The 26,616-nt window shown below is 37.6% G+C and overlaps 1 protein-coding gene across 1 annotated transcript in view; it reads right to left on the bottom strand.

The window, feature by feature from the left end:
- Nucleotides 1-26,616, bottom strand: part of LOC129767707 (uncharacterized) — a 272,984-nt gene that overhangs the window by 215,637 nt on the left and 30,731 nt on the right. Inside the window, exon 2 of the mRNA XM_055768866.1 lies at nucleotides 23,100-23,615. Within this exon, the coding sequence (XP_055624841.1) occupies nucleotides 23,100-23,244 (145 nt within the window). The 5' untranslated portion in view covers nucleotides 23,245-23,615. The remainder of the gene's footprint in view (nucleotides 1-23,099; nucleotides 23,616-26,616) is intronic.

The raw sequence follows: 26,616 nt of genomic DNA, 5'->3' as shown, positions 1-26,616 counted from the left end.
TCGTCATTGTTAATAAATTTTGGCAAAACACTCATCGAGATTTCAAGTGCTGCGATTGTTTGAAAAAAGTTTTGATGATTTGGACGCTCACTTTGATTTGTTAGATCCAGCCTCGGGGACGTGGATCACAATCTGTAAAAGGCTACATTTTCCCATTATTAAAAAAAGGTTTATGGGTCTGGGCTTAGGAGCACGGACGAGATCTTGACATAGGACTGTGGTTATGTGCAGTAATTGCATTTGAATTGAATTTTTTCATTGTTCAAAATTTACAATTTTTTCTCTTTTGACACATCAAATGGAAGCCCAATAAACGGGTTAGATGTGATAACGTGGTAGAATCCGGAACCATATTCTGTTCAAAAATTTACACAAAAATACCACTAAAGCCATTTCTACCCGTTTATTCTGTTCATTCAGTTATACAGAAGAAGACAAAGAGTCATCATGTATCATTTTTGAACACCAAAATTAATATTTAAGATCTAGATAAATTTAAGCCTAAATCAAATAAACCTATGATTACAGAAATATATCATAGATAAAAATAGCATCTAATGGCATATAACACAACATATGTCGCAATAACGATTTTGAGTACTATGCGTTTGAAAACTCGAAATCATAGACATAGTCCTATGTCAAAAATACACAAACATAAACCTACGACCGAATGATTAAAATCATCTAATCACTCGCGCTGTCACCGTCGAAGCAGTAATCATAGATGCACGCATGTGGTTTAAACCATAAGGCGACTCGCCAAGGTGGACCGCGCATTTTTCAACCCTAGGAAGAGTATGTATCACGGCTGCCTAGGCCTAGAGGCGTCCGCTTCCTTATTGATGGGAAGACACCCCATAAACACACGGAGGAGTCTTCCGCGCGACTGATTTATATGTACGCATCATGCGATGACTTGGGCGGTATTTTAGTAAGTATTTCTGCATTTCGCATTTCGTAATCGCACACTACCTGACGCCGTGTGTTTTTCCAGTGCAAAACCGATGAAAAGTGCCATAATATGAAAAGCTCGTCATGTGAATCGAGTGAGAAGCGCGGAATCGTAAACAACAATCATTTCGAACCGCCCGGCGACGATGAACCTCGGTTTGTTTGGACGGTACCATGCCTTCCATTTCTGCAGCGTTACTACCTGATTGCGAAACGTGTAAATTTGGCTTATTGTCAGATTTTTTATTTTTTTTGCGCGGGGCCTCGGGGCAAAGTCTGCCGCGGTCATTAACGGCGAGCGACAGGCGAATCAATGCCGAACACATATTCCCATAAATTTCACTTTCTTCAGTGGTTTTTCCCATGCTCACGTCAAGACGGGGGCCCTCTCGAACGAGGGAACTCTGCCGGTTGGTCGGTGAAATAAATCAATCCGAAAGCGAAAATCCGGAAAGGAAGCCATGCTTTGTCGTTAAAGCTCATATGCTCAGCAGGGGAACCTCTATGGTATGCATACAGGGATTGTTTTCGAAGGTGCGGTTTTTTCTTCTCGGTTTGATATGGCACTGTTCACTGTAAATTGTGGATTGTGGAAATAAAACTACGGTGTAATCATATCTCCGGTGAATGTTTGAAAATTCAAAGCTACAGCTTTATGGCATTCCAATGTAGTGAAATTCGCTGACCACAATAGAAGCGGTTCGCGTTTGTAATCCAATTATGACATTTCCTGACGTGATGAACGCGATGAAAAACAATCTTTTCGAGAAAGTCAAATTTGAATGATGCAATATTTGTTTCACTTTTCGCAATGTTCTGAAGAAATTGACAAAATCAGGTTTGTTTCGAAAAAGTTTAGGTTGAACTTTTCCCAATGTTTCATCAATTTACAAAATTTAAAAAAAATGATTAAAATTATCTTCTGAATATGGTGAGCATGTCAGAAGAACTAAATGGAATTTTCCGTAAATAAAAAAAAAACAATTGATGCTAAATTTTTGTGCAGAAAGTCATGACTCATTGAGTAGATTTTTGAATACAGCATTAGTTTGTTGTTAGACGAGGTGAACAGTCATTCGACGACGCTTTTACCGAAAACTTTGCATAAACAAATGGTTGTTGTCTGAATTGACCGTCTTACGATCTCCTAAAAGCATTGTTGTCACACGACTGGCCTAACAGTTTTGATTGGATTTGAATCCTAGAACTAACCAAACTGTAATCGTATTGGTTTAATTCGAACCTTTTTCTTGGCTAGTTGATCATACAATATTTTATATATGCTGGTGGAATTGTTAACCCAGTCTATATCCCTCTAACATCACATCACATGACAATATCATGTTTTTGGATGACCTTCACGACATCCGTCGTTGGCAATCGAATGCTATCCCGATGAAATTCGCGTTATTTTCGCGCTTCACATTTCAGTAACGTGATGAACCACTTTGAAAGCCTGTTGTATAAAACAGTCCATAAATGGTGGAAAGAATGCCTCGAAAATTTTGAATCTTCACATACAGTATCTTCTCGTATTTTTTTTTTGTACTAAATTTATTTTCAAATGGCTCAGCAACGTTAAGTAACAATGAGCCGTGTTTATGAATAAGGAAAAGCCTCTGTGAGCAGAACGATGCCGTTGTTTTTTTTTCAAAAAGGTGTAAAAACGCTATTGACCCATTCCAGCGTGACGTGACAACGTTTTGACTCACTAAAAATAGGTTTTTTTTTCGTTTTCATTTATAAATCACACGATTTCCAAATAGTAAACGATATTGAAGTAAAATAGAGAAAATTTCCTACAAGAATCTTCGGTCGGAGAATATTTTACAGTTCAATTTGCTTGTTGCCAGCCCAATACTTTTGTGACGTGACAATACGTGTCTTTTTGCGGTTTCCAACTTTTGAACGTTAACGTTGTATTTTCAGTTCCGTTTCAAAACATACAAATAAACTTTGTTCTATGATTTGTCAACAAAAGATAAACGGTGATTCCTGTATATTCAGTTTTTCAAAAAACTCGCAACAACATTGTAAAAATCGGCATTCACTTTGTGACGTGACAACGCGCTCTGTGCGAATAAACAGTCTCCACGAAGCGTTGTCACGTCACACAATCAATAAGTTGTATCAAATAAGAATTTCACCGTATTGTAGCAAGCTATATAAAGGGTGTGTCACATCAAATTGCATCACGGAAAAAACGCTGTAGAAATTTAATTTTTAGGAATTATATCTTCAGCTTTCGCTTATAATCAGATAAGAGTGTATAGATCACGTTGGCCATGCTTCACTGTCAATTTTTCGTAAATTTGGAAAAATGTCGTCGAACGAAAAAGAGCGTCGTGAATTAATCCTGTGTACTCATTTCGAGAATCCGGAGTTGTCACATCGGGACATCGGTAAGATGCTGGGAATCGTCCAATCTACGGTCAGCAGAGTACTAAAACGATACTTCGAGAACCTAACCATCGACCGGAAGGTGAAGAACGGCAAAAATGGATGCTCCGTCAGTGAAAAAGATCACAAGCGCGTAGTGAGGCAGTTTAGACGTGATCCGAGAAGTTCGGTCCGGGATGTCGCCAATAAGCTGAATTTGTCAAGTTCATTCGTCCAGCGGACCAAGCAGCGGGAGGGCCTGCGTACATACAAGGTTCAGAAGGCTCCTAACCGCGACGAAAGGCAAAACATGGTGGGGAAGACGCGAGCCCGGAAGCTGTACACCGAAATGCTGACGAAGCCGCATTGCCTGGTAATGGACGACGAAACCTACGTCAAAGCGGACTTTCGTCAGCTGTCGGGCCTGTTGTTCTTCTCCGCAGAGGACAAATTCAGCGTTCCGGAGGAGATTCGCAAGCAGAAACTATCCAAGTTTGCCAAAAAGTACATGGTGTGGCAAGCGATCTGCTCTTGCGGAAAGCGGAGCGCCCCCTTCGTGATGACCGGCACGGTAAACGGGCAGGTTTACCTTAAGGAGTGCCTACACAAGCACTTACTACCACTATTGAAGCAGCACGAGGGCCCGACCATCTTCTGGCCGGATCTCGCTTCGTGCCACTATTCAAAGGACGTGTTGGAGTGGTACGAAGCCAACGGGGTCACCTTCGTGCCAAAGGAAATGAACCCGCCCAACGCGCCGGAGCTTCGCCCAATAGAGAAATATTGGGCGATTATGAAGCAGGTCCTCCGGAAGAACCCAAAAGTTGTCAAATCGGAGACGGACTTCAAGAGAAAATGGATTTCTGTTCAAAAAAAACTACAACCTGACGTTGTACAGAACCTTATGGACGGGGTAAAGAGGAAGGTGCGAGCATACGGGCTTGGGCTCGAAGTATGAATAAAAAGAAAATGCCAAAAGTTGTTTAATAGTTTTTATTTTACTGTCTAAAATTTTCAAAAGGATCGGTCTACTGGGCGAATTTCTACAGCGTTTTTTCCGTGATGCAATTTGATGTGACACACCCTTTACTATTTTTTATGTTTTTTGTTACTCTGAATATTTCTCACTTTCCTCTGAGATCTCCCCTTCCGCCTCCAAAGGTCCATCCTATAGGGGAATGTGGTCCTAACGCGACCGGTGATCCTGAAGCTACACCTCTTTGTATCTTAGGAATGGTACTTCCTACCGAATTTTCAGTAGTGTCAAATGAAAGATGTCATAACGCTGACAATTTGATAACATGGTGACTTTTTTCTGGCTTTCTTCATTCTAGCGTTTTAGCGCCATTTTGCGTTTTTATTGCTTCAAAAGCAAAGAAGAAATATGTTTGACCTGTATGGAAAATGAATTCAATGTTCTTTTAGATTGTAATTGCTAATGGTATGTTCATTAAAATAAACTATATAAATTGAATCTTCCCGTTACCTGTAATACACGGTATGTCATTATTTGGGAAAAGTCGGGGTGGTCCCAAACCGACTTCCAATTTTTACATAGTGATTGTTCAACACGTTCACTCTGACGCTTGCCATCAATGGCTAGCATAATCCCGGTTCATCGAGTGGCGCTCACTATAGGGGGAACACATTTGATTTTTCTATCAGATTTTTGTGATAAACACTTTGTATGTATCTGTGTGCATATGCACGTACCTGTGCAAGGGCATTTATGTTTGCGTATTGAAGATGACTTTGACTTTGACTTGCACGTTGTCTTCGGTCGTTAACGGTTGACGTTTGCATGTGCATTTGGATGTGTACTTTCTTTGTCTAACTCCACACGGGTCGCTCATGGGCTATGTTCTTACCACTCATATATTATCTCCCTTTCGTTTGAATCCTATCTGCTCACTATCAAACTTTATTCTCTATTTTCATTCTTCTTTGCGCACCCATGGATATATGCAAACGCTACCATTCACGATCGCATTGAGGAATTTCATGCCATTTTCGGTCTTTTTTTGATCCGTTTTTAACGAACCGGAAGTCACCATCCTCGATTTTAAAATGACATCGAAATACGATATTCTACTTCCGCTGGTAAGACACCTGTAACGAAATTCCCTAATCGTATCGGGTTTCCATATTTTTTTTGTCATTCATTACTATTACCAGCAAACCGGAAGTCGAAACAAGAATCAGTTCTGTATTGTGGAATCTACATTCATCTATTGTTGACAAAACATAGAAGAAACTTCATTTGTACTTTTCGAAACGGTTTAAGTTCCGTTTCAAACACTAATGTTCTACAGTCCAAAACAAAGTCAGGTGTTGTTTCATCACAAAAGTATTTGACAGACAACAAGCCAATCTATCTATAAAATATTCTCCAACTGATGATTATTGAAGTAAATTTTCTCAATTTCACTAAAACATCGTTTAATGTTGTGTGTTTCATACAAAAAGGTTTGAACTTAGGTTCAGCTGATAAATTGAAAAAATGCTCTATTTTTGTGACGTGCAACGCTTCAAAATACCACTTTTTCAAATGCTTGTTTCTCATAAATTACAAAATGAAACCTAGATCTACTTACGGCTCTTCAAACAAGTATTTAATTATCCATTCAATGGTATATAGACATTGAATTTTGGTTAAGCAAGGGCAGAGATATCTCAAGAAACATAAAAATACTGAAAACCTAAAATATTTTAAATATAATTATGTAGTTTTTTAAACTCGCCTCTCTCAAAGGTTGGCGCATAAAAATCAAATTCGTTTCAAGAAATTTATTATATAACTAGTGCTTATTCAAATTACGTTTTCGATTTTTTCCTAAAACTAATTTTGAAATTTGGTTCATTGGTGCATAACCTAATGGAATGGGTCTATTATCTTTTCGAAAAGTGTTACAATATATGAGGGCTGTCCGATAAGTACTTAGCCTACAAAAAAAAACAAAAATTTCAGAAAAGTGGCGGTTTATTTCTTAACACAGTCTCCTTTTAGCTCGATACACTTGTTCCAGTGATGCTCCAACTTCTTTAATCCATCTAAAAAATACGTTTTCTCGAGGGCCTCCGTGGCGGCGATGACCTCCTCGTTCGACTGAAATTTTTGCCCGGCGAGTGACTTTTTCAAGTTTGGCAACAACAAAAAAGTCGCACGGGGCCAAATCTGGAGAATAAGGTGGATGGGGCTGTGGCAACGGTGGAATTTCCAATTTTTCCATTTTTCTAAAATCCGTGGACACGCCCGTTCCCACACACGGTCAAAACTAGGAGTCCGATTCGGCTGAAATTTTGACAGTAGCCGTTTACGAGATACTACACGATAAGTAATCTCTCTCGCGATACTGACATCATTGGGCGATGTGGCTAAATACTTATCGGACCGCCCTCGTAGATAATGACAAAATTCACAATAAGATAATATGTAAGGCTTCTTGTTTAAACATCTTGTTATAGCGATGACCATATCCTTGGAACTAGCAAATATATAGATATATTTATAATTATAATAATATATTCATAATTGAAAGTGTATGGATTTGAGAAAAATATAAATCAAAGAAATAGCATTGGTATTACGAGAAGCCAGAACGTCGCGAATCGGAAAATTAGGTGGAATTCCCTTATTGCGAAAATTTTCTATTAAAGAAAACATGTCATTTTGAAACTCAGAACAAATCCGTACAATATGATCAATATCGTGATATCCTATACCACAAACGCATAGGTTATTATCACTGATGTTAATTCGCTAAATATGTGCATTCCAAGAATAATGATCAGACATGAGTCTACACACTACCCTCCCTCCCTACGGAGGTAACTCATGAACTAATGCCACCGATTCTGAAATAATTGAAAATAATCTCTTCCAATCAATGTTTCTAGGTAAATCATGTTGAAAATTTGTTGTTTCAGATGATTCAGAATTATTTGAAATGATGATTGGTAAATGATCACTTCCATGTGGATCTTGGATTACTTTCCAATTACAATCTAAGCAACTAGCGCCACCTGAAGATGGAGCAATTTTTGCTACCGTCAATGGGGGTGAAACTGGGTCAAAAATGGAGAAAGGGACTATTAGTAATATATTGACAAATATTGCTAATATTTGTGAAAGCTGTGAGCCCTTTAATAGGAGACATATTTCCACAACTTCCAATGCATAATACTCAACTGTAATACAAATAGTTATTATTTAATAATTCATCAAAGTGATGAATTATTATTGATGCGTAAATAGCCATTAAATAACACATCAGAAAAAAATCTCATGCCCAGCATTATACAGAACTACTAAAATTCGATAGAATTATTCTTTAAAGTCTTGCCAGATGAGTCATTACTGATTTTGAACATCAAAAAATAATTTCCATTCGAATTTCAATATTTTCGAAATAATATCTTATTTACACTGAGTGGGGTGAGAATGGGTCAAGCACAAAATTGAATTCCAAGCCAAACCGATATAGTGACTGTCAGATTTTCATGAAAATTGGTAGTTTTATACCTCATCGTAAAATTTATTTATTTATTTTGGCTTAAAGTGGCAACATGGCCTGATTCACAATTTTTCTTGTGTATCGTTCGTTGCTTGGTGTTTTAGTGGTGCGGCTTGCAAGGCCTGCGACCAACCCCACTATCTCGCAGGAGGACCATCGTGATACTGCTGTTTTACGTCCCGAGTACCATAAGGACTGGGCGAAGATGCTTATAGCGGCGTCAATTCGCTTAGAGGAGCTGTTTCCGGGTTTTTGTGGCTTTTCTTGGGGACTGGCAATGCCCAATGTTCATCCCACCACACTCTAGACAGTTCCCCTTTGCCAGTGCAAATCAGAGAAACGATCTATGACGATAGAATTTCTGACCCGAACGGGAATCGAACCCGAAGCCCCCATCATGGCAAACACAACGCTTACCACTAGGTCATGGGGACCACAATCATCGTAAAATATTAGACCCGTATTTTTTATTTTTTCATCAGGGTGGCCAATTCCATTTTATAGTGGTCCGAAAAACCAACTTTTCCCCCTTTTTTCCAAAAATTACCTTATTCAATAATTCATAACTTTTGAACTACAGGATTGAATTAGATGATCGATATATCAAATTAAAGCCAATGAGTTTTGTTTGAAAAACATTGCACTTGAATAAAAAACCAGATATTGTTTTCGTAATCATTGATTGTAATTGTTTTTCATCAAAAGACTCACCCCATCCAATTCCATGAAATTTTAAATCTCCCAAAATAAGATTAGGTTGCGGTTAAAGTTCAACTATACCCACAAGATTTCAATAATTAAGCATAGTTCTTGGTGGAATATAAATAGAAGCATTGCACAAATCTCTACCCTTGATACGTGCCTGACAAGCAAGAATTCCAATTCCTGTGACTAAAGGCAGGGGAATCCTGTAAACTGGGTAACATTTTCTAAAACCTATGAAAACTCCTTCATAAGAATCATCACGGTCTAAACGAATAATATTGAAATCATGGATGTTTAACACATTGCCCGAACGAAGCCATGTTTCAGATAGAGCTCAATCACAATTCAAAAAATGGAGCATTCGCTTGAAACAATCATGTTTAGGTAGCAGACTTCTACAATTCCACTGTAAAATAGTGGATTTCCCTGACTCATCCGATAAATTAGGCATCGAAATTATTTAACGAGAGGAGGGGCCACTTTGAATTCATTTGTTCAGCTATCTGGCTGATAGAGAGCAAGCAAGAACAAGCAAGAATGAAACATTTCTATGAATCTGATATTCCGAAAAAATCAAGAATCTATTGAACAATTGATGAAAATGGAATACCTCCTGAAAAACGATGAAGGTTCGGAGACTGATTGAGAAGTGAATTGAGAATGGCTTGACAATTCAGGGAAATGAACGTCATAATTAGAAGATCCCCAATTAAGAGGGTTATTCTTGGGTGGAGCAGAATAATTATAAGCTGATTCTTGATTATTAGAGATCAACCCTCTTTTTTCAGATGGCTTGAAGGAAGAAGTAATTTGTCTTTTTCTGACTCTTCCTGTGATTATCGGATCAAATTGTGAATCCGATTCATCATCCTCTGATAAAACAGAGAAAGGATTTTCTGAAACCTCGGGTACCTAACGTGAAATTGCCTTGAGTATATCTGCGAAGGATCGATTAGAACGACCCTTAGGTGATTGCTTGAGTTTCATCGAACGTAATTTGTATTTCGGACAACCCTTAATTGTATGAAGATCTCCACAAAAAAAATGCAATTATCAGCATCCTTGTTGCCTTCATCATGGTCGTCTCCACATCTGGAACATTTCCTTTTATTACAACAGAAAATTTTTGTGTGACCTAACTGATTGCAATTAGAGCAAGTCAATATTTTAGGGGTATATAACCAAACGAAGTTTATTTAATTTGGAAGTGCTGTGCCTTCGAAGGATATTCTAAAAGAGCCAGATGGATGATACTTCTTTTTTCTTTTCTGTACCCTCAGTTTTCAAACAGTCCAGGGATCTCACCTCCAAAACCCTTAGTTTTTACAAGATCTTCTAGTTAATGTGATTTTTCCGTAACTACGTCATCGATTTCAACAATGTGAGCCGGAATACACTCGACGAAAAATTAGAGGTATAGAATGCGAAGTCGGAAATTTTAAGCAGTTTTTAGCATGCAGTAACTTCGTGAAATTTGGGGGTCTCCGTAGCCACATTGGTTGCGCGTTCGCTTAGTAAGCGATCGATCGTGAGTTCAAAACTGAGGGCCCTCATTGACCATATTTGTGTAGTTACAGGATAGCTCCGTCCACGCAACAATCATCAGCGATGGAGATCGATCCATGGTCGAAATAAGATCGATTCATCCATACAACTGCTCTGCTCTGCAAGACTCATCGGGCTGCTGTTCTATAAATAACTCAACAATGATCAATCAACTGTCTCCGCTGTCCGGTGGTCCAACTGGATAATGGAAGAACAGAAAGAATACTCTTACACCTAAATGGCAAATGTGTGAATGTACCATATGTAATAGTATAGAAGGAATACTGGCGAATGACAACTGTGTAATGTGCTAAGTATAGATATGATAACCATGTGACATGTACACGATTAAAATTCGGCTCTGTTACATCTAAAATGCTAATGAGCCTTAAATAAATAAATGGGATAAAAAAAAACTTCGTGAAAAATCAATGCATATTGATGGGATGGGCATCATTTTGAAGCTACAATTTTCAGGTACAGTCAAAGCTCTCTATAACGACAATCTTTATAGTGACAAATCTCTCTATAACGACATGTTTGAAGGTCCCTTCAAAATCGCATAGAAATTCTTTTCTTTATTCCGACATTTCTCTATAGCGACATTTCTCCGACCTTCCCTATAACGACACATTATCGCTTCTATTTACTAAAACATAACATCCTCTATTGCGACAATTTACAATTTCACTCCACTCATAGTGTGTGTGTCAATATTAGTGTCTACGAACGTAAATAGTCTATGTTGTGTATTATAAAGTTTGATCAACTGTGAACATTTGTTCACGCCCAACTGATTTAAATTTTCGGATACTTACAAAAACAAAAATTCATGTCATAAAAGTTAGGGAAAGCTTATTGAAACAAATTATCGAAGCATTGTTGAACAAAAATCCCGTCCTAGAGCAAAAGAATAAATTGCATTTTCAATACATTTAAAAATGAATGTATTGTTTACGCAATTGTTTTATGGATAAAGCTTTTAATATAGAAATTAGGCAATAACTTGATGTATCGTTTGTTTCACTTCGAAAACATTCACTGCCCAAAATAAGTTGAAATACACGAAAATCTTTAACGCTAAATGTAAATTGGACATAATTCAAAGGTTCCAAAAGGGTACTAAAAAGATAACATTGTCTAATGAATTCAATGTGCCGCACAATGCGAATTCATTCATCGTCAAAAATATGGACTAGAGTTATGAAAAGGGCAAGAATAATGGCTTCAATGATGTTCAATTTATTATATTTTGTCTGGCGATAAAGATAAAGATAAAGAGATAAAAAAATCAATCATTCATTAAATCAGGGACTGATGGAGCATTCAACGAAGGGTTTTTCACTATCGCGTTGGCATCTTTGTAGTTTGAGAGCACAACGCGAAGTTTATCTTTATCGACTTTCGTCATTTCTAAGATACTCGAGTACTTAAACGTCAGGTCTTTGCAAATTTGACATATTCTTAGAGGTTTCCCTTTGGGACGGAAGAATACCACTCAACGATTTTTCGATGATTCCGGGGCGTTCCGGTAATGCCTACTATGTGGAAGTTGAGCAGAATTACGCAGAGATTGTGTCGATGAAGGGAGAATAGAGTCATTATTTGGAACAGACGAAGAGTTTGACTGCGATTGATTTTTTTCTTGGTGGGACCGTTAAACCATCTGGAGGAGAGTCTAACCCCCTCTTTTCAGTATCGGAGAGTTCGTCTCCCTCCATTTAAAAAAGATGAGTAGCAAAATTTAGAGAGAAGACTCTTCAGAACACACGAATGTTACGATAATTGAATGATAAACTTTAAAAAAAAAGAAATTTAAAAACTAAATAAATCAATCGATAAATAAAATGTGTTCGAATCGTTCCTTGTGAGAGTCACGTAGGATTTTGTGCTTCTGGTACGATTTGCGATTAAATGCTCCTCTAATTTACTCCAAACTTTGAAAAATCGGCTATAAAAAAGTGCTGAACGTATCAATATGAAACGTTCACAGATGCTTAGGGAATACATAAGGCCTGCCTGAAAACATCAGAACTTATTGCGATATTTTCAGAATTACAGAAGATTTTGTAAAGCACTATAAAAATCCTGGTTTTGGAACTTTTTTGCAATCGATGCAAAAAATTTAAATAAATTTGTTTTCGTTAAGCTAATAAATTATCCTTGAGCAGAATTCATTGGAGTTTTCAAAACTGCCCTTCGATTTGCGGTGCGAGGATTGTTCATTGAATAATTTATCATCAACGACGAAGGGGTTTTAATAAAACTGAAATGTCCCTTATGAGATGGTCCTAAAGGAACGTTCTAGGAACCGAATGAAAGCTGGTTGATAAGGTTAATTGGATTTGCGGATTTGAGTTGGTTAGCAAAAAATTGTGTTAGTCCAGAAAATCTTTGAAAGAACAGATAAAATCAATTTTCCATTTTTTGTCGGTATTGTTGCCCATTACACCTGCACACGCCAGTATAGAAATATGTACGTAAAATATTCTCATATCTGAAAGTTGTAGATTCAAATTGATGTACATCTCATCGATATGCGTTGATTTTTCACGAAGTTACAGAATGTCAAATATCACTTCAAATTTCCAACTTTGCACTCTGTTCCTCTGAATTTTTTGTCGATTGTAATTGCGCACTACTTGAACGGTCAATTCAATGAACAGATACTCTGATGGAATGCATCAATTTGTCCTTTTTCTTTCTCTGTAAACACTTTCCTTCTAATCCAAAAAGTTAAGAACCATGAAATAGATTAGTGGTCTCATATAAAGAGAGCACTACTAAAAGCGACAACATTTGTTTACATCGAACGCTTACACACCCATAAAAACCATATCCCTCGGATTACACTGAAGATAGGTTCCCGATAAAACCGTGTAGAATGAAATCTCCGATTTTGATATGTAAAACCGTGTAAAACGAAATAAACTCTCGATATATGCTCAATTTAATCATTTATTTAAGTAAAACAATTATAAAAATCTACTTATGGAATTTATTATAAATTCTAGATACAAATAAAACAAAGAATTCTTCAAGAAACTAAATTGCAATGAGTTTATTCGCTATCACCACTTTTATAAATCACCAGTCTTTTTATTCTGATTAGTATAAAGTCATCCTTATTTCCTGATTCCTGATACGATTCTGGTTCAACAGTCGACGAATTCAAGACGATTTCAGCTTCGACTTCAGACTTAGTGATAAAAGATTCAATTAACAGCTGCGTAGATTTGTTTTGCTTTATTTATCATTAAATTTATTAAAGAGATTTTCAGCCGAAAGCTGAAGATATAACTTTCTTTTACTTTTCATTTTTGTGGATATTCCTGGCATTCTAAGAGAAAAATTGACACAAATCACACATCAAGACTCCAAAAATGCTAGTAAATTGATAACTTGCCAATTCTGGAACATAAAATCGCACTCGTATTCAAAACTATCATCCTATTTTACTTGTTTTCATATGAACTACATATATACATTCTTCAAGTTTTTCAAAATTGGTTATTTCATAAACCGTGCAAATCGTGTAAAACAGGTACCGTGTAAATAGGGGGATAAGTGTATTACATTGTAGTCACCACTACTAACATATTATGTTATAAATTGAAATCATCGTCGCCTCACCTGGCAGATTATGATGAATTTAGTTGGTTTTAGGAAAATTTGTCAGAGTGTTTCAATTAAAGGGTGTGTCACATCAAATTGCATCACGGAAAAAACGCTGTAGAAATTCGCCCAGTAGACCGATCCTTTTGAAAATTTTAGACAGTAAAATAAAAACTATTAAACAACTTTTGGCATTTTCTTTTTATTCATACTTCGAGCCCAAGCCCGTATGCTCGCACCTTCCTCTTTACCCCGTCCATAAGGTTCTGTACAACGTCAGGTTGTAGTTTTTTTTGGACAGAAATCCATTTTCTCTTGAAGTCCGCCTCCGATTTGACAACTTTTGGGTTCTTCCGTAGGGCCTGCTTCATAATCGCCCAATATTTCTCTATTGGGCGAAGCTCCGGCGCGTTCATTTCCTTTGGCACGAAGGTGACCCCGTTGGCTTCGTACCACTCCAACACGTCCTTTGAATAGTGGCACGAAGCGAGATCCGGCCAGAAGATGGTCGGGCCCTCGTGCTGCTTCAATAGTGGTAGTAAGTGCTTGTGTAGGCACTCCTTAAGGTAAACCTGCCCGTTTACCGTGCCGGTCATCACGAAGGGGGCGCTCCACTTTCCGCAAGAGCAGATCGCTTGCCACACTATGTACTTTTTGGCAAACTTGGATAGTTTCTGCTTGCGAATCTCCTCCGGAACGCTGAATTTGTCCTCTGCGGAGAAGAACAACAGGCCCGGCAGCTGACGAAAGTCCGCTTTGACGTAGGTTTCGTCGTCCATTACCAGGCAATGCGGCTTCGTCAGCATTTCGGTGTACAGCTTCCGGGCTCGCGTCTTCCCCACCATGTTTTGCCTTTCGTCGCGGTTAGGAGCCTTCTGAACCTTGTATGTACGCAGGCCCTCCCGCTGCTTGGTCCACTGGACGAATGAACTTGACAAATTCAGCTTATTGGCGACATCCCGGACCGAACTTCTCGGATCACGTCTAAACTGCCTCACTACGCGCTTGTGATCTTTTTCACTGACGGAGCATCCATTGTTGCCGTTCTTCACCTTCCGGTCGATGGTTAGGTTCTCGAAGTATCGTTTTAGTACTCTGCTGACCGTGGATTGGACGATTCCCAGCATCTTACCGATGTCCCGATGTGACAACTCCGGATTCTCGAAATGAGTGCACAGGATTAATTCACGACGCTCTTTTTCGTTCGACGACATTTTTCCAAATTTACGAAAAATTGACAGTGAAGCATGGCCAACGTGATCTATACACTCTTATCTGATTATAAGCGAAAGCTGAAGATGTAATTCCTAAAAATTTAATTTCTACAGCGTTTTTTCCGTGATGCAATTTGATGTGACACACCCTTTAGATACCTTTTTTGGGTCACCAAATATTGAATCTTCCACTAAATGCGTCTCAATATTGTCTTATGATGCTATTGTGCTGGATAAATTTTTGTTCACAAACTGTTTCTACAACAGAGCGTGATTTCAACTTTTTTCTTTCATTCCTACCTGTGTCACCCAGGTTACACACGATTAATCTGATCGTAGGCAATGTAGCATGTATGTCGGAACGACATACATAGATATGTCAACATACAACATACACAGGTATGTCGTTCCGACATACATCTGCTACAGAGTGAGAAAAATCGCGACCTTTTTTGTACCAATTGACACAAACAACCGACGTTCAACGATCAACAAACTCTCAACGTCGTGAGTGAAGTTTTGTGGTGACTTGCGACCGACCCGCGAAGCAAGCTTTTGGGTGCGTTCAAATCGCTGATGTTCTCTGCTGGCTTCCATCAAGGGTCGATTGCCTCTAAAAGGAATCTTCTAGCGACTCCGACCCGCAGCCAAGCGGGTTTCTGTTTGGCATTTTGTCTCACCGCATTATCCAATTTGGCATATTCTCACCAGCTTCGAGCGATGTGCTCATAGAAAGTTATGGAACCTCGCGATGGTGAATTAATTAGTTCTAGTGTGAGTGTGCGCGCGCTCGGAGACCTGATTCTAAATTCGGATAGAAGGCGGGACAATTTGCGATCTGGCAGATTTCCTTACGAACTTTCATCGATCGGGTATAGACTGTGTTCCTCTTGAGTGAATCACGGTACGATGAAGGAACGGAGATTTATGGCGATTACCGTGCGCTTCAGATTACACGGAATTGCCATTATTCTGGAGCTGTTGTCGCCTCGTTAAATGTAATAACTATTTATGGTTCCCCGAGGATTCTTCATCCCCAGTGAAGAATCCGAAAAGACGAGGCTCGAAAAATATGCAACTGTTTATTTTCGGTTCGCGAAAACCGGTTTGGCGATGGACAAATATCCGCAGCATCGATCGACCTCTGGTGTGCCGCTTTGCCATCACGCACTTTCGGGGGTCCCAACGGTGCGAGGAGCTCCATACAACACATTCTTTTATTTTTTTTTAATTTTTAGTGTAGCTTTTAACAAAAACTCCACGAGGCGGAATAGTTCATTACAGCATCCATTCGGGCCATTCTGGAATTTCACAAGTTGTTTGTGAGTTTGTGAATATTCGATACACGCCTGTTTCGACTTCGATCGTGAATTCTGGCTCCCAGCAGTGATCGTGGGCTCCAAGTGTTTGGCATTAATTGAGGAGCGAACGTAACTGTCGGTTTCAAGGAGAAAAGTTTAACCACCGACAGAAGGTTGTATCATTGCATACAGCCGTATTTATTTAATTTCAAAGTTTGGTTCCTACACTGGCTACATGACATATAGACATCACGATGCTTGTGTGATTTCCGAATTCCAATGTTAAGCGCAACATTGTTCCGAGTCGAAGGAATTCGTAATCTACACCGCGACCGCGACCACTTTACAATCGAAGATCTTCATCACCATTATGATCTTTATCGGAAAAACAACTTCCAACGAACGACCGAACAAAGCATCATCAGCCGCAGACGATGTGGCCAAACAACGATTGGAATTTGGCGCAACCTGAGAGGGAACCACACCTGAGAAGTGTTGATGATCTTAAGTTGATTTGGGGAGGAAAGAAAGAGAAGAACACCACTAGCATCAGTGCCGAAAAGGGACTGCGATAAAAAACTTTATTTCACCAAAAAACAGGTTTCCGCAGAGGACATCTCGCGAAGTCACTCGCTGGCTTTTTTTCATCATTTTCCCACCGGGGAGATTGCCGCTATTTTCGGTGCATCGACGGAATCGATCTCATGTGTGGTTGAAACTCTTCGAGACCCGCATCCTAAACGGGTGAAACATGAGCCGGTCAAATGCGTGTGATTAAAGGATACATTTAAATAACAGGTTCAGTTGTAAGGTTCAGCAGCTAATGTGGTTATACCTTATCGGTGGCAAGCTTGGGCATCGTTACACTTTCATTCAAAAACAGTCTCTGAACAGAAAAAAAACGTGTTGCGCCCAAATTAGGCATGTTGCTCTTGTAGCGACAGCAGCAACCGGATTTTCTCTCGCCGCTCGGTTAGTGTTTTGATGCGTTTGAGGTTGATGGGAGTGGGAGTGGTGCCGGTGGTTACGAACGCTGACTTCGCACAGCAGTTTACTATCGAAATACGGTCGCGGCTACTTGAATTTCGGGGAGAACGTGAAGTACGAAATTTGTTTTCATTATCACGGCAAAATATTGACCGGAGGAGGAACACTGCTTTGTTTGATTCAATTACTGTTTCGACCGAACAGCATACATTTTATAGGTAACTCTGCAATTTTAATAAATACAATTTGCACCGCGAAGTATTATCAATAAGTCAGTGTCAGTATAATACATGGTTTATAAGACACCCACAGATTCTAAATCATTCAAGATTTAAAAATACAATGGCTGGTATTTACGTAATCAAATGTTGGTATTTTTGAGTGAATTCCGGACAGTGAAGATTCGTTCATGGAGAATTTTTCCTCTCTCCGCAGAGTTTGAGCTCTGCGTATGCATTTTGAGCATTTGATTTACGTATGACCAATTCGATAGAGAGAGAGAGAGAGAGAGAGAGAGAGAGAATTGATCTTTAGAGGCTGTAAACTTTTGCAGCTCATTCACCTCTACAACCAAAGTTAATTTTCAGCACATTTTCTGGCATCCCGATTACATTAAATGAGCTGAAAGATAACATAAAATGTTCTACTCCCCAATACATGTATATCATTAGTATAATATATATGCTAGAGCCAATATGAGGGAGCGAAACAGGAGACACATTTAAATGAAAGCTTTTCGTATAGTTTGCCAAATACACGGCCCATACAGAGAAAGATATATTCTCGTTCATGTTCTTCTTTATCGGCTTAGAAAACACCTTCCAACTTCATTTTATGATGAGGTGTAATATTGTCACGCTCCTTTATAATAGCGCTGGCAGCTATATGGATAGCGTGGTCGTGTAAAATAGCTTTTCATTCCAGCCGGCCTTGGTTCGATCCCCATTGACGTCGTATGGACTTTTTTTTTGCACAATCCCAAATGAAATGAGAAAAGAAAACAGAAAGAGATGTCTGCTCGCATACATACAAACCATTTTTAAGCTTCAAAATAGCTCATTATTTGCGCATTTGACTCTCATGACCAGGAAATGGCATCTTTTCTGCCAAAGATGGCATGTTTTCTGCCAACGCTAGTTTGGGTGTAGTCTTGAAGAAGGCTCTCATCCAAAATTCTTGGCCGTAACAAAATCCATTTCGAACACCCTCTTTCCGCCGCCATTTGGTTGCTAGCTGGATGACTGACGAATCTTTAATTACTTCTAGTTTTCTTCGGTTATATCATTTACAGACTAAGGAATTGTAATGTATGGCAAACACATCGTAGAGAAATCCGTTTGGCTGGAAATAGAATAATCAAACGAAGGCCTGTTTAGAAAAAGCCGAACAGCTAAAAAGTGTGCTAAAAAAATCGAGGTTTTGCTAGGAAAAACATTGGGAGTTTCTGTCCGTTTATTCGGTCCCAAGGAAAAGAGCTGTAATATATCAAATCTGCTCAAAAAGTAACTCCAATTTGTAATTTCCGCAGATTACGTATGTTCGAGTTTCGTGTTTTTTTTTGTGGTCACATGTTGATACTCATGTTTCGCACTTAAGCCGACAATTTCTGAAATTTTCAAATTTCAGTTCATTTTTGACAGCTGCTTCGCTTACCCGTTTTTTGGCTCGTCTAGGATTTTTGTGAATTCCAATTCGGCAGCTTCTATTGATTGAGCTTCTATATGATTGAGCTTTAATTTCCACAACATAACCATAAACTCATGATTCGTTATCAGTTACGACCCTCTGGAACAAATTTGAGTTGTCGCGGACAGATTCTAACAACTCAGAAATGGTAATGCGGTTCTGTTTTTGGTTAAAATTGAGTAATTTTGGTACGAATTTTGAGACGATCCGTGTCATGCCCAAATCATTGGTAAAAATCGTATGGCACAAGCGAAGGTATGTTTTGCTAGGATAGACATGTAGCAACTTCTCTAACGGTGGCATCTTTTCTGCCAAAGATGGCATGTTTTCTGCCAACGCTAGTTTGGGTGTAGTCTTGAAGAAGGTTCTCATCCAAAATTCTTGGCCGTAACAAAATCCATTTCGAACACCCTCTTTCCGCCGCCATTTGGTTGCTAGCTGGATGACTGACGAATCTTTAATTACTTCTAGTTTTCTTCGGTTATATCATTTACAGACTAAGGAATTGTAATGTATGGCAAACACATCGTAGAGAAATCCGTTTGGCTGGAAATAGAATAATCAAACGAAGGCCTGTTTAGAAAAAGCCGAACAGCTAAAAAGTGTGCTAAAAAAATCGAGGTTTTGCTAGGAAAAACATTGGGAGTTTCTGTCCGTTTATTCGGTCCCAAGGAAAAGAGCTGTAATATATCAAATCTGCTCAAAAAGTAACTCCAATTTGTAATTTCCGCAGATTACGTATGTTCGAGTTTCGTGTTTTTTTTTGTGGTCACATGTTGATACTCATGTTTCGCACTTAAGCCGACAATTTCTGAAATTTTCAAATTTCAGTTCATTTTTGACAGCTGCTTCGCTTACCCGTTTTTTGGCTCGTCTTGGATTTTTGTGAATTCCAATTCGGCAGCTTCTATTGATTGAGCTTCTATATGATTGAGCTTTAATTTCCACAACATAACCATAAACTCATGATTCGTTATCAGTTACGACCCTCTGGAACAAATTTGAGTTGTCGCGGACAGATTCTAACAACTCAGAAATGGTAATGCGGTTCTGTTTTTGGTTAAAATTGAGTAATTTTGGTACGAATTTTGAGACGATCCGTGTCATGCCCAAATCATTGGTAAAAATCGTATGGCACAAGCGAAGGTATGTTTTGCTAGGATAGACATGTAGCAACTTCTCTAACGGTGATTCGAGGATTGGATAATACTGTTTTCTTCACTTCATCAATGTTTTCGGTTTCGGTTGATCACTTAAGCAATTTCGCATACAAGTAATTCCAAATGAAATCGTACTAAAAATGCAATTTTCAAAAACATGTATTTTTGATTCGAATGAAAGTTTATATTTCGCTTGGGTTGGAGAAAATATGAGTTTTCCACAGCAAATGGGAATTTTTTTACTCAAGCGCATCTTTTGAAAAGGGCGTATCGATTTTAGTTAGATATTTTTTTAAATAATTTATATCTCAAAAACTATGATTCGTATCGAAATAGTGTCTTGGAAAGAATTATAGAGTATTGATGTTTAAACGTGAAAAAAATATACACTGAGAAAAAAACTCTTTTTTTATTTACAAAAAAAAACTTTAATTTGCAATATCTAAAATATTATTTTTTATCAGTCAAAGATGGTAAAACTATTCTATGGCGAACTTTGCGGAACATCGAATTTTTATTAATTTTCGAAACTTCGAATTTTTGTATGTTAACATTGTTAGCCACAAATTATGAATCCTGATGTAATTTAAAACAAAAAAGCTCATTATCAATCTCCTTCTAAATGCAGCCATTCTCGAGATATTAAAAAAAATATTTCTAATTTATTATCTTTTTCATAGTAAATAAGCCCTTTTAATATGTTTGTGGTTTTATATGTCATGTGCATGAAATTTTATGAATTTGCTTATAATTTCCAAAAAAAGAAAAGTTTTTGGAAATTATATATAAAAACAGTTTTTAAAGTAGAATTGAAATCCCAATAACACAAATACACCTCGTTGATTGAACAGGACGTTATGGGTACAGAAATATTCAATATGGTGGTTCTCAGATTTTCCTCAAAAGTGGTAATTTTGTTCTTTATCGCAAAACATTAGGTTTTTTATGTTTTGTGTCCATTTCATTTCAGGATGGTTCGAAAAATCATTTTTCCCACTTTTTACCAAAATGACTTTTCAAAAATTCGTAACTTTTGAAATACTACATCGGTTTAGCATGAAATGGCTGTATATAAAGATACTCAAATTCAAACATCGTTCATCAGTCGAACAATCTTCCTCATAGAGTGAATAACAGTATACACCACAATAGACTGCAACACCATTTTCTCGTGTTGTAGATCGTTTACGATTTTTTCATATCGCTACGTTTTGTATCAAACCACATGTCTTCGAATGTTTTTCAACGTAACTCTTAAACATATATTCATAGTTTTTGAGATATAGATTATCAAAGATTTCTCTTACTAAAATCGGTACGATTGAGTCATAAAATTCCCAATTGCTGTGGAAAACTTATATTTCCTTCAACCCAAACGGAATACAAACTTTCATTTGAATAAAAAATACTGTTTTGTCATTTGTCGATTTCATTTGGAATTGTTTCCATCAGCAGCATTATAGGAAAACCAGATTCACATAAATTCTACGCAAAAGGCAACAACACTCGTAACGCTTATTCCGCCTATCAGGATAAAAATTGATCATTTGATGATCGATGAGTTTGTTCTTAAATTGATTCGAAACTTCCATCACTGCCAGTCAGAAGGGATTCCGAACCATGTCCAGAACTTGTTCTTTGATATATATATATACATAATGTTTCTAGTTTAACTCAAAGTCTTGACAAATGCTGTACAATTTCCCTTTTATGGTCTTCTGTACTGTTTCATCGTCTGTTCCCTCATCAATCACTGACGAAAGTTTTTTAAACATTGCGAAGATGTTCAATTGAACATTACATCTCAGATTTGGAAATGTTTGACGAGAATCACAAATTTTAGCGGATCCAATGAAGTTTTCGCGGCAATGTTTGTTAATCAATGTCATCTTCAAAGCGAAATAAATGTGCAATATCCCTTTGCACAATTCCCCCCATTTGAATGACTAAATTCCCCAATACGTAGGAATTCCCCCGGTTGAAAATCACTGTCCTAGTCATACAAATGTTTGTATACAGCCATTCCATGCCAAACCGATATAGTGGTTCGAGATTTTCGTGAAAATTTGTAGTTTTGTTCTTTGTATTTTTGATTTTTTCATTAAGGTGTCCACTTCCATTTTAGGGAGGTTCGAAAAATTATTTTTTTCTCTTTTTTTTTTTTTTTTCTAAAAATGACTTTTGACAAAAATTCACAACTTTTGAACTACTATACCGATTCAGATTATCGAAATGTCAAATTAAAGTTAGCTGGTCTTTTTGAAAAAATGCTACAAATGCAAACAATTTTAATCTTATTTTCGTGATTATTGATTGCATTTGTTTTTTTTTAGTTTACATGGCTTAGGGACAAAGAGCGCTATATTTTTTTATATTTTTCTTGAAAGCTGTGTATCGTACCGTTTTAGAGTTATGATCTTTCAAAGTACACATGTTTCCAGTCATCGTTTAATATTCCTATGCGGCTAGGTCATCATGCGCCTACATTGATTTTGAGTGACTTATTTTTTGGACCACCATAAAATGGAAATGAGCATCTTTATGAAAAAATAAAAAAAAAGTTCTATATTTTGCAATATGGAACAAAACTAACAATTTTCACGAAAATCTGAGAGCCACTATATCGGATTGTCATGGAATGGATGCATATTTGAAATTTTAAAAATGTGATTTGACTCAGATTGACCTCCATTCGGATTGACTTTGATTGAATCAGGTTTTACCGATAAAAATTTCAGGGGGAGATGCAATTTGTTGCATTTCCCCTTGAAAATGAATGCATCGACACATTTCACCCTAGCTGCCCGCAATTAATCCGTCACTTCATCAGAAGCCGAAGAGTGGTGCCAAATTACCTGCGGACAATCGCATGACAAAGTTGACATAAATTTTCCTCGAAATAACCCACAACATACACTTTCGGTGTGCGTGTATGTCGAAAGAACGCCCAGCCCATGTAATTTCGCCATCATCATATTTCGTGACCAAATTATTATCATTAACCGCGGGGTAATGCTTTCGACGGCGGTGCGCACTCACCTTTTCGTTTCAGGATGTAGCCTCGCCGGTAGAGCCACCAGAGGAGCACTGCGACAACCACCACCGCAAACAGTGTCCCGAAGATGGCACCAGCAATGTCACCTCCGCCGTAGCAAGCGGAAGCCCCCATTCCGTTGTTATCCATCTCGTCGTGGCGAATGGATCGCGAACCCCGTCCAGAACTTCACGTGTTTGTCGGAGGACCCCTCAGTTCCGAGAAGCTGCACAAAATAACAGAGATTCACTTCGACACGTACGCTTTTGCTTTTCGGCGTGCGTTTTTTTATTTCTTTCTTTCTTTCTTTGTTTTTCTCGTTTCACCACTTCGCGTTTTCTACAATCACAAAATTTAGTGTTATTCCCTCTTTGCGACGCGTCGGACTGCGGATTTTTGGATTTTTGTTTTCCACGTTTTCGAAATGGTTGTTTCGGAGTTATGCAATCATTATATTTCGCAGTTTGTATGTTATTTACTACCAAATTTCCTCTGATTCCAATTGTTCCAATCGACGTGAGCTGAAACGAGGGAAAAAGCGGGAAGAAGTTTTACGTTAGTCAATTCGTTGGGTTTTTTATCTTTTCTCTACTTTGTTTTGATTGCGCTGTAAGCGCAATGAAAAGGAAAAAAGTCACGCAAAAACGATCGGAAATTACAGGTGCTCAGTTCTCGAGTACGGATACTTCTGGCCTCAGGTTCATTGTTTTCCAACATGATTGGGTTGCATTCACGCATGCGATTTCGTTCGTTCCGTTTTCCTCGTTTCTCTTTTTTCTGTTTAAATGAATAAAAAATGTGAAATCATTTGCATCATTCGCAACAATGAGCTTGATGCTGTGAAGACATGCCGGAATGATACAATGTGGGAGACTCATTGCTCCTCACTCGTCTGGGATTGCATCAGAGGGGTGTGTCACTGAGTATGATATGGCGGAGTTCAGGCTAGTGACATCATTGGGAAAACGAAATAAATGAAAGCCCGGGATCAAAAGACATTTTCTATCATTCTGGGATACAGATATTGCCAAACAATAATGGTATTGAAACGAGGGTCTCTTTTGAATGCTTTAGTTTTTTATTGTATCATAACAAAAATACTTTTTAATTTATATGACATTTTGGACATTTTTATGAAATAATACTTTGGAACCACTTTACATGAACCGCCTCGAAAAATCTGCCACCACCGTTTATCAACACTTATGCGGAAGATATTACCAAGTCCAGAATCAAATGCTCTTAAAAAATTGTTATCATCATACATGAATTATAGTACTTCAATAAACCTAATTAGAACTATTTGTTTGTTAACATATTTCGTACTGTTCATCCCATTCGTCAAAGTTGTTCATGCGGATATCTTAAGCGGACCTTACACGGTCAATTTTATTGACAATATGATGACATTTGAGAGCATAATAAGAGCTGACCACAGCCGACGCCGCAGAAATCTGGGTTTTCTTATTTTCGAACATCAATATCTTGACATGTTGACGTTTTACCTCACGGACTGAGTTGCCAGATTTGCAAGTGGACGATTCATTTTTGTTAGTCTTTTTGGCGATTGCAATTAAAATTTATAAACTTTTGAAATTGTAGGAAGCATAAATGAAAGCTTTTGGTTTTGAAAACTGATACTTTTAATTGCAAAATACGGTACATTCCGCGATACAAACTGACAAAGTAAACTGACAATGCACAATGGTCCAGGAGGTGCATTTAAGTGGAAATTAGCATTTAGAGCTCGACGGTTATTCTCTAGACAAAAACTGTCTTCGACAAAGGTGTTACATATGATAGAGTGCTCATTTTCATGTTATCAAAAATAGGGTGACCAAAATTGTCGATGAAATAAAAAATATAACTTTCTTATCTCTATAGACAGAGGTAAACATAGTTCAACAATGTTGTAGTCTCAATCAATTGAGACATCTTTGTAGAACAAAGTTTTCTTTCTATCTCTTGAAATAACCAATATAGCGTCTTTTTTCTAAGTTGCGTTAGGGTCACCATGAAAAAAACGGTTTTTATACTCTAACTTTTATATTTCAAATTCTACATACAAACTGTCCTCGAAAGATTTATAGAACATCCTAATACAAACATTTTGCGATGCCGAACTTGTCTATATCTCAACTTCACTCAAAGTTATTGATATTTCTTCCCAAAACATACGCTCTCTTCAGTTTCTTGCCATTCTTTCTGGGGAAAACATAGAAAATGTTTGTTGACGGAATTTGAAAGAACAGATTTCACTCTATTTGATTTTCGAAGATATGTTATTTTTAGTATTTGAGTAAATTAAAATTGAAATCATGAGTTTTTGGGTGAAACCCCAACAATAACCTTGAATAGGATTAAGATATTGACAAATGCTGCATCGCAAAATATTGGAATTGATAAGCTCTAAAAGTCATACGAAGACAATTTTGATGTAGAATTTGAAATATAAAAGTTAGAGTAAAAAACCGTTTTGTCCATGGTTACCCTAATGCAATTTAGTTAAAAAACAACTTTGTGGCAAATATTTATTCTTTAGACAAGAACGGCCTTCAACAGAGTTGTTACATATGATAGAGCGCTTATTTTTATGTTATCAAAAATAGGATGACCAAAACTGTCGATGGAATATCATGGTTATATAAAATTTGACTTTCTTATCTTTATAGATAGAGATAAACATAGTCAGACAATGTTGTAGCCCCAATTATTTTAAATAACTTTGTAGAACAAAGCATTTTTCTATCTTTTAATATAATCGATTTAGCGCTCTTTTCTTATGTTGCATTAGGGTGACCATGAAAAAGCTCTAACTTTTATATTTCAAATTCTACATCAAAAGTGCCTTTTTACGACTTTTAGAGCTTATCAAGAACAACATTTTGCGATGCAGAACTTGTTAATATCTTAATCCTACTCAAAGTTATTGATGGTTTTTCATCCAAAAACTCATGATTTCAATTTTAATTTACTCAAACCCCAAAAATAACATAGTTTTCTAAATCACGAATCATGTAGAGTGAACTATGTTCTTTCAAAAGCCGCCAATAAACGTTGTTTATGTTTGTCCCAGAAATAATGACAAGCAATTGAAGAGAGAGTATTTTTTGAGAAGAAATATCGATAACTTTGAGTGAAGTTGAAATATTGATATGTACTGCATCGCAAAACGTTTGTATTAGTAAGCTCTAAAAGTAAAGTGACCAGACGTCCCGCGTTACGCGGGACAGTCCCGCATTTCAACAAAATGTCCCGCGTAAGATTACGTCCCGCGAAACGTCCTGCGTTTGGCAAAAGAAACGAAAATGTCCCGCGATATCAGTATATTTCAATATCACAATCTAATCATGTTGATTTTCTTAAATGGATGAACCTCAAAAAAAAAAACTTTTATTTGGCAGACTGTTCAAGGGCGCTTCTAATACATCCTAAGATTAATACGTTGAGCTGGTTTCATCGCACCGACAGTGGGCTTTTTGTTTAGAGAGTGTCAACTGGAAGCGACAGCAACAAAAATGG

Source organism: Toxorhynchites rutilus, chromosome 2 (assembly GCF_029784135.1).
Source record: "Toxorhynchites rutilus septentrionalis strain SRP chromosome 2, ASM2978413v1, whole genome shotgun sequence".
Lineage (NCBI taxonomy): Eukaryota > Metazoa > Arthropoda > Insecta > Diptera > Culicidae > Toxorhynchites > Toxorhynchites rutilus.
This window is presented reverse-complemented; position numbering and strand designations above follow the sequence as displayed.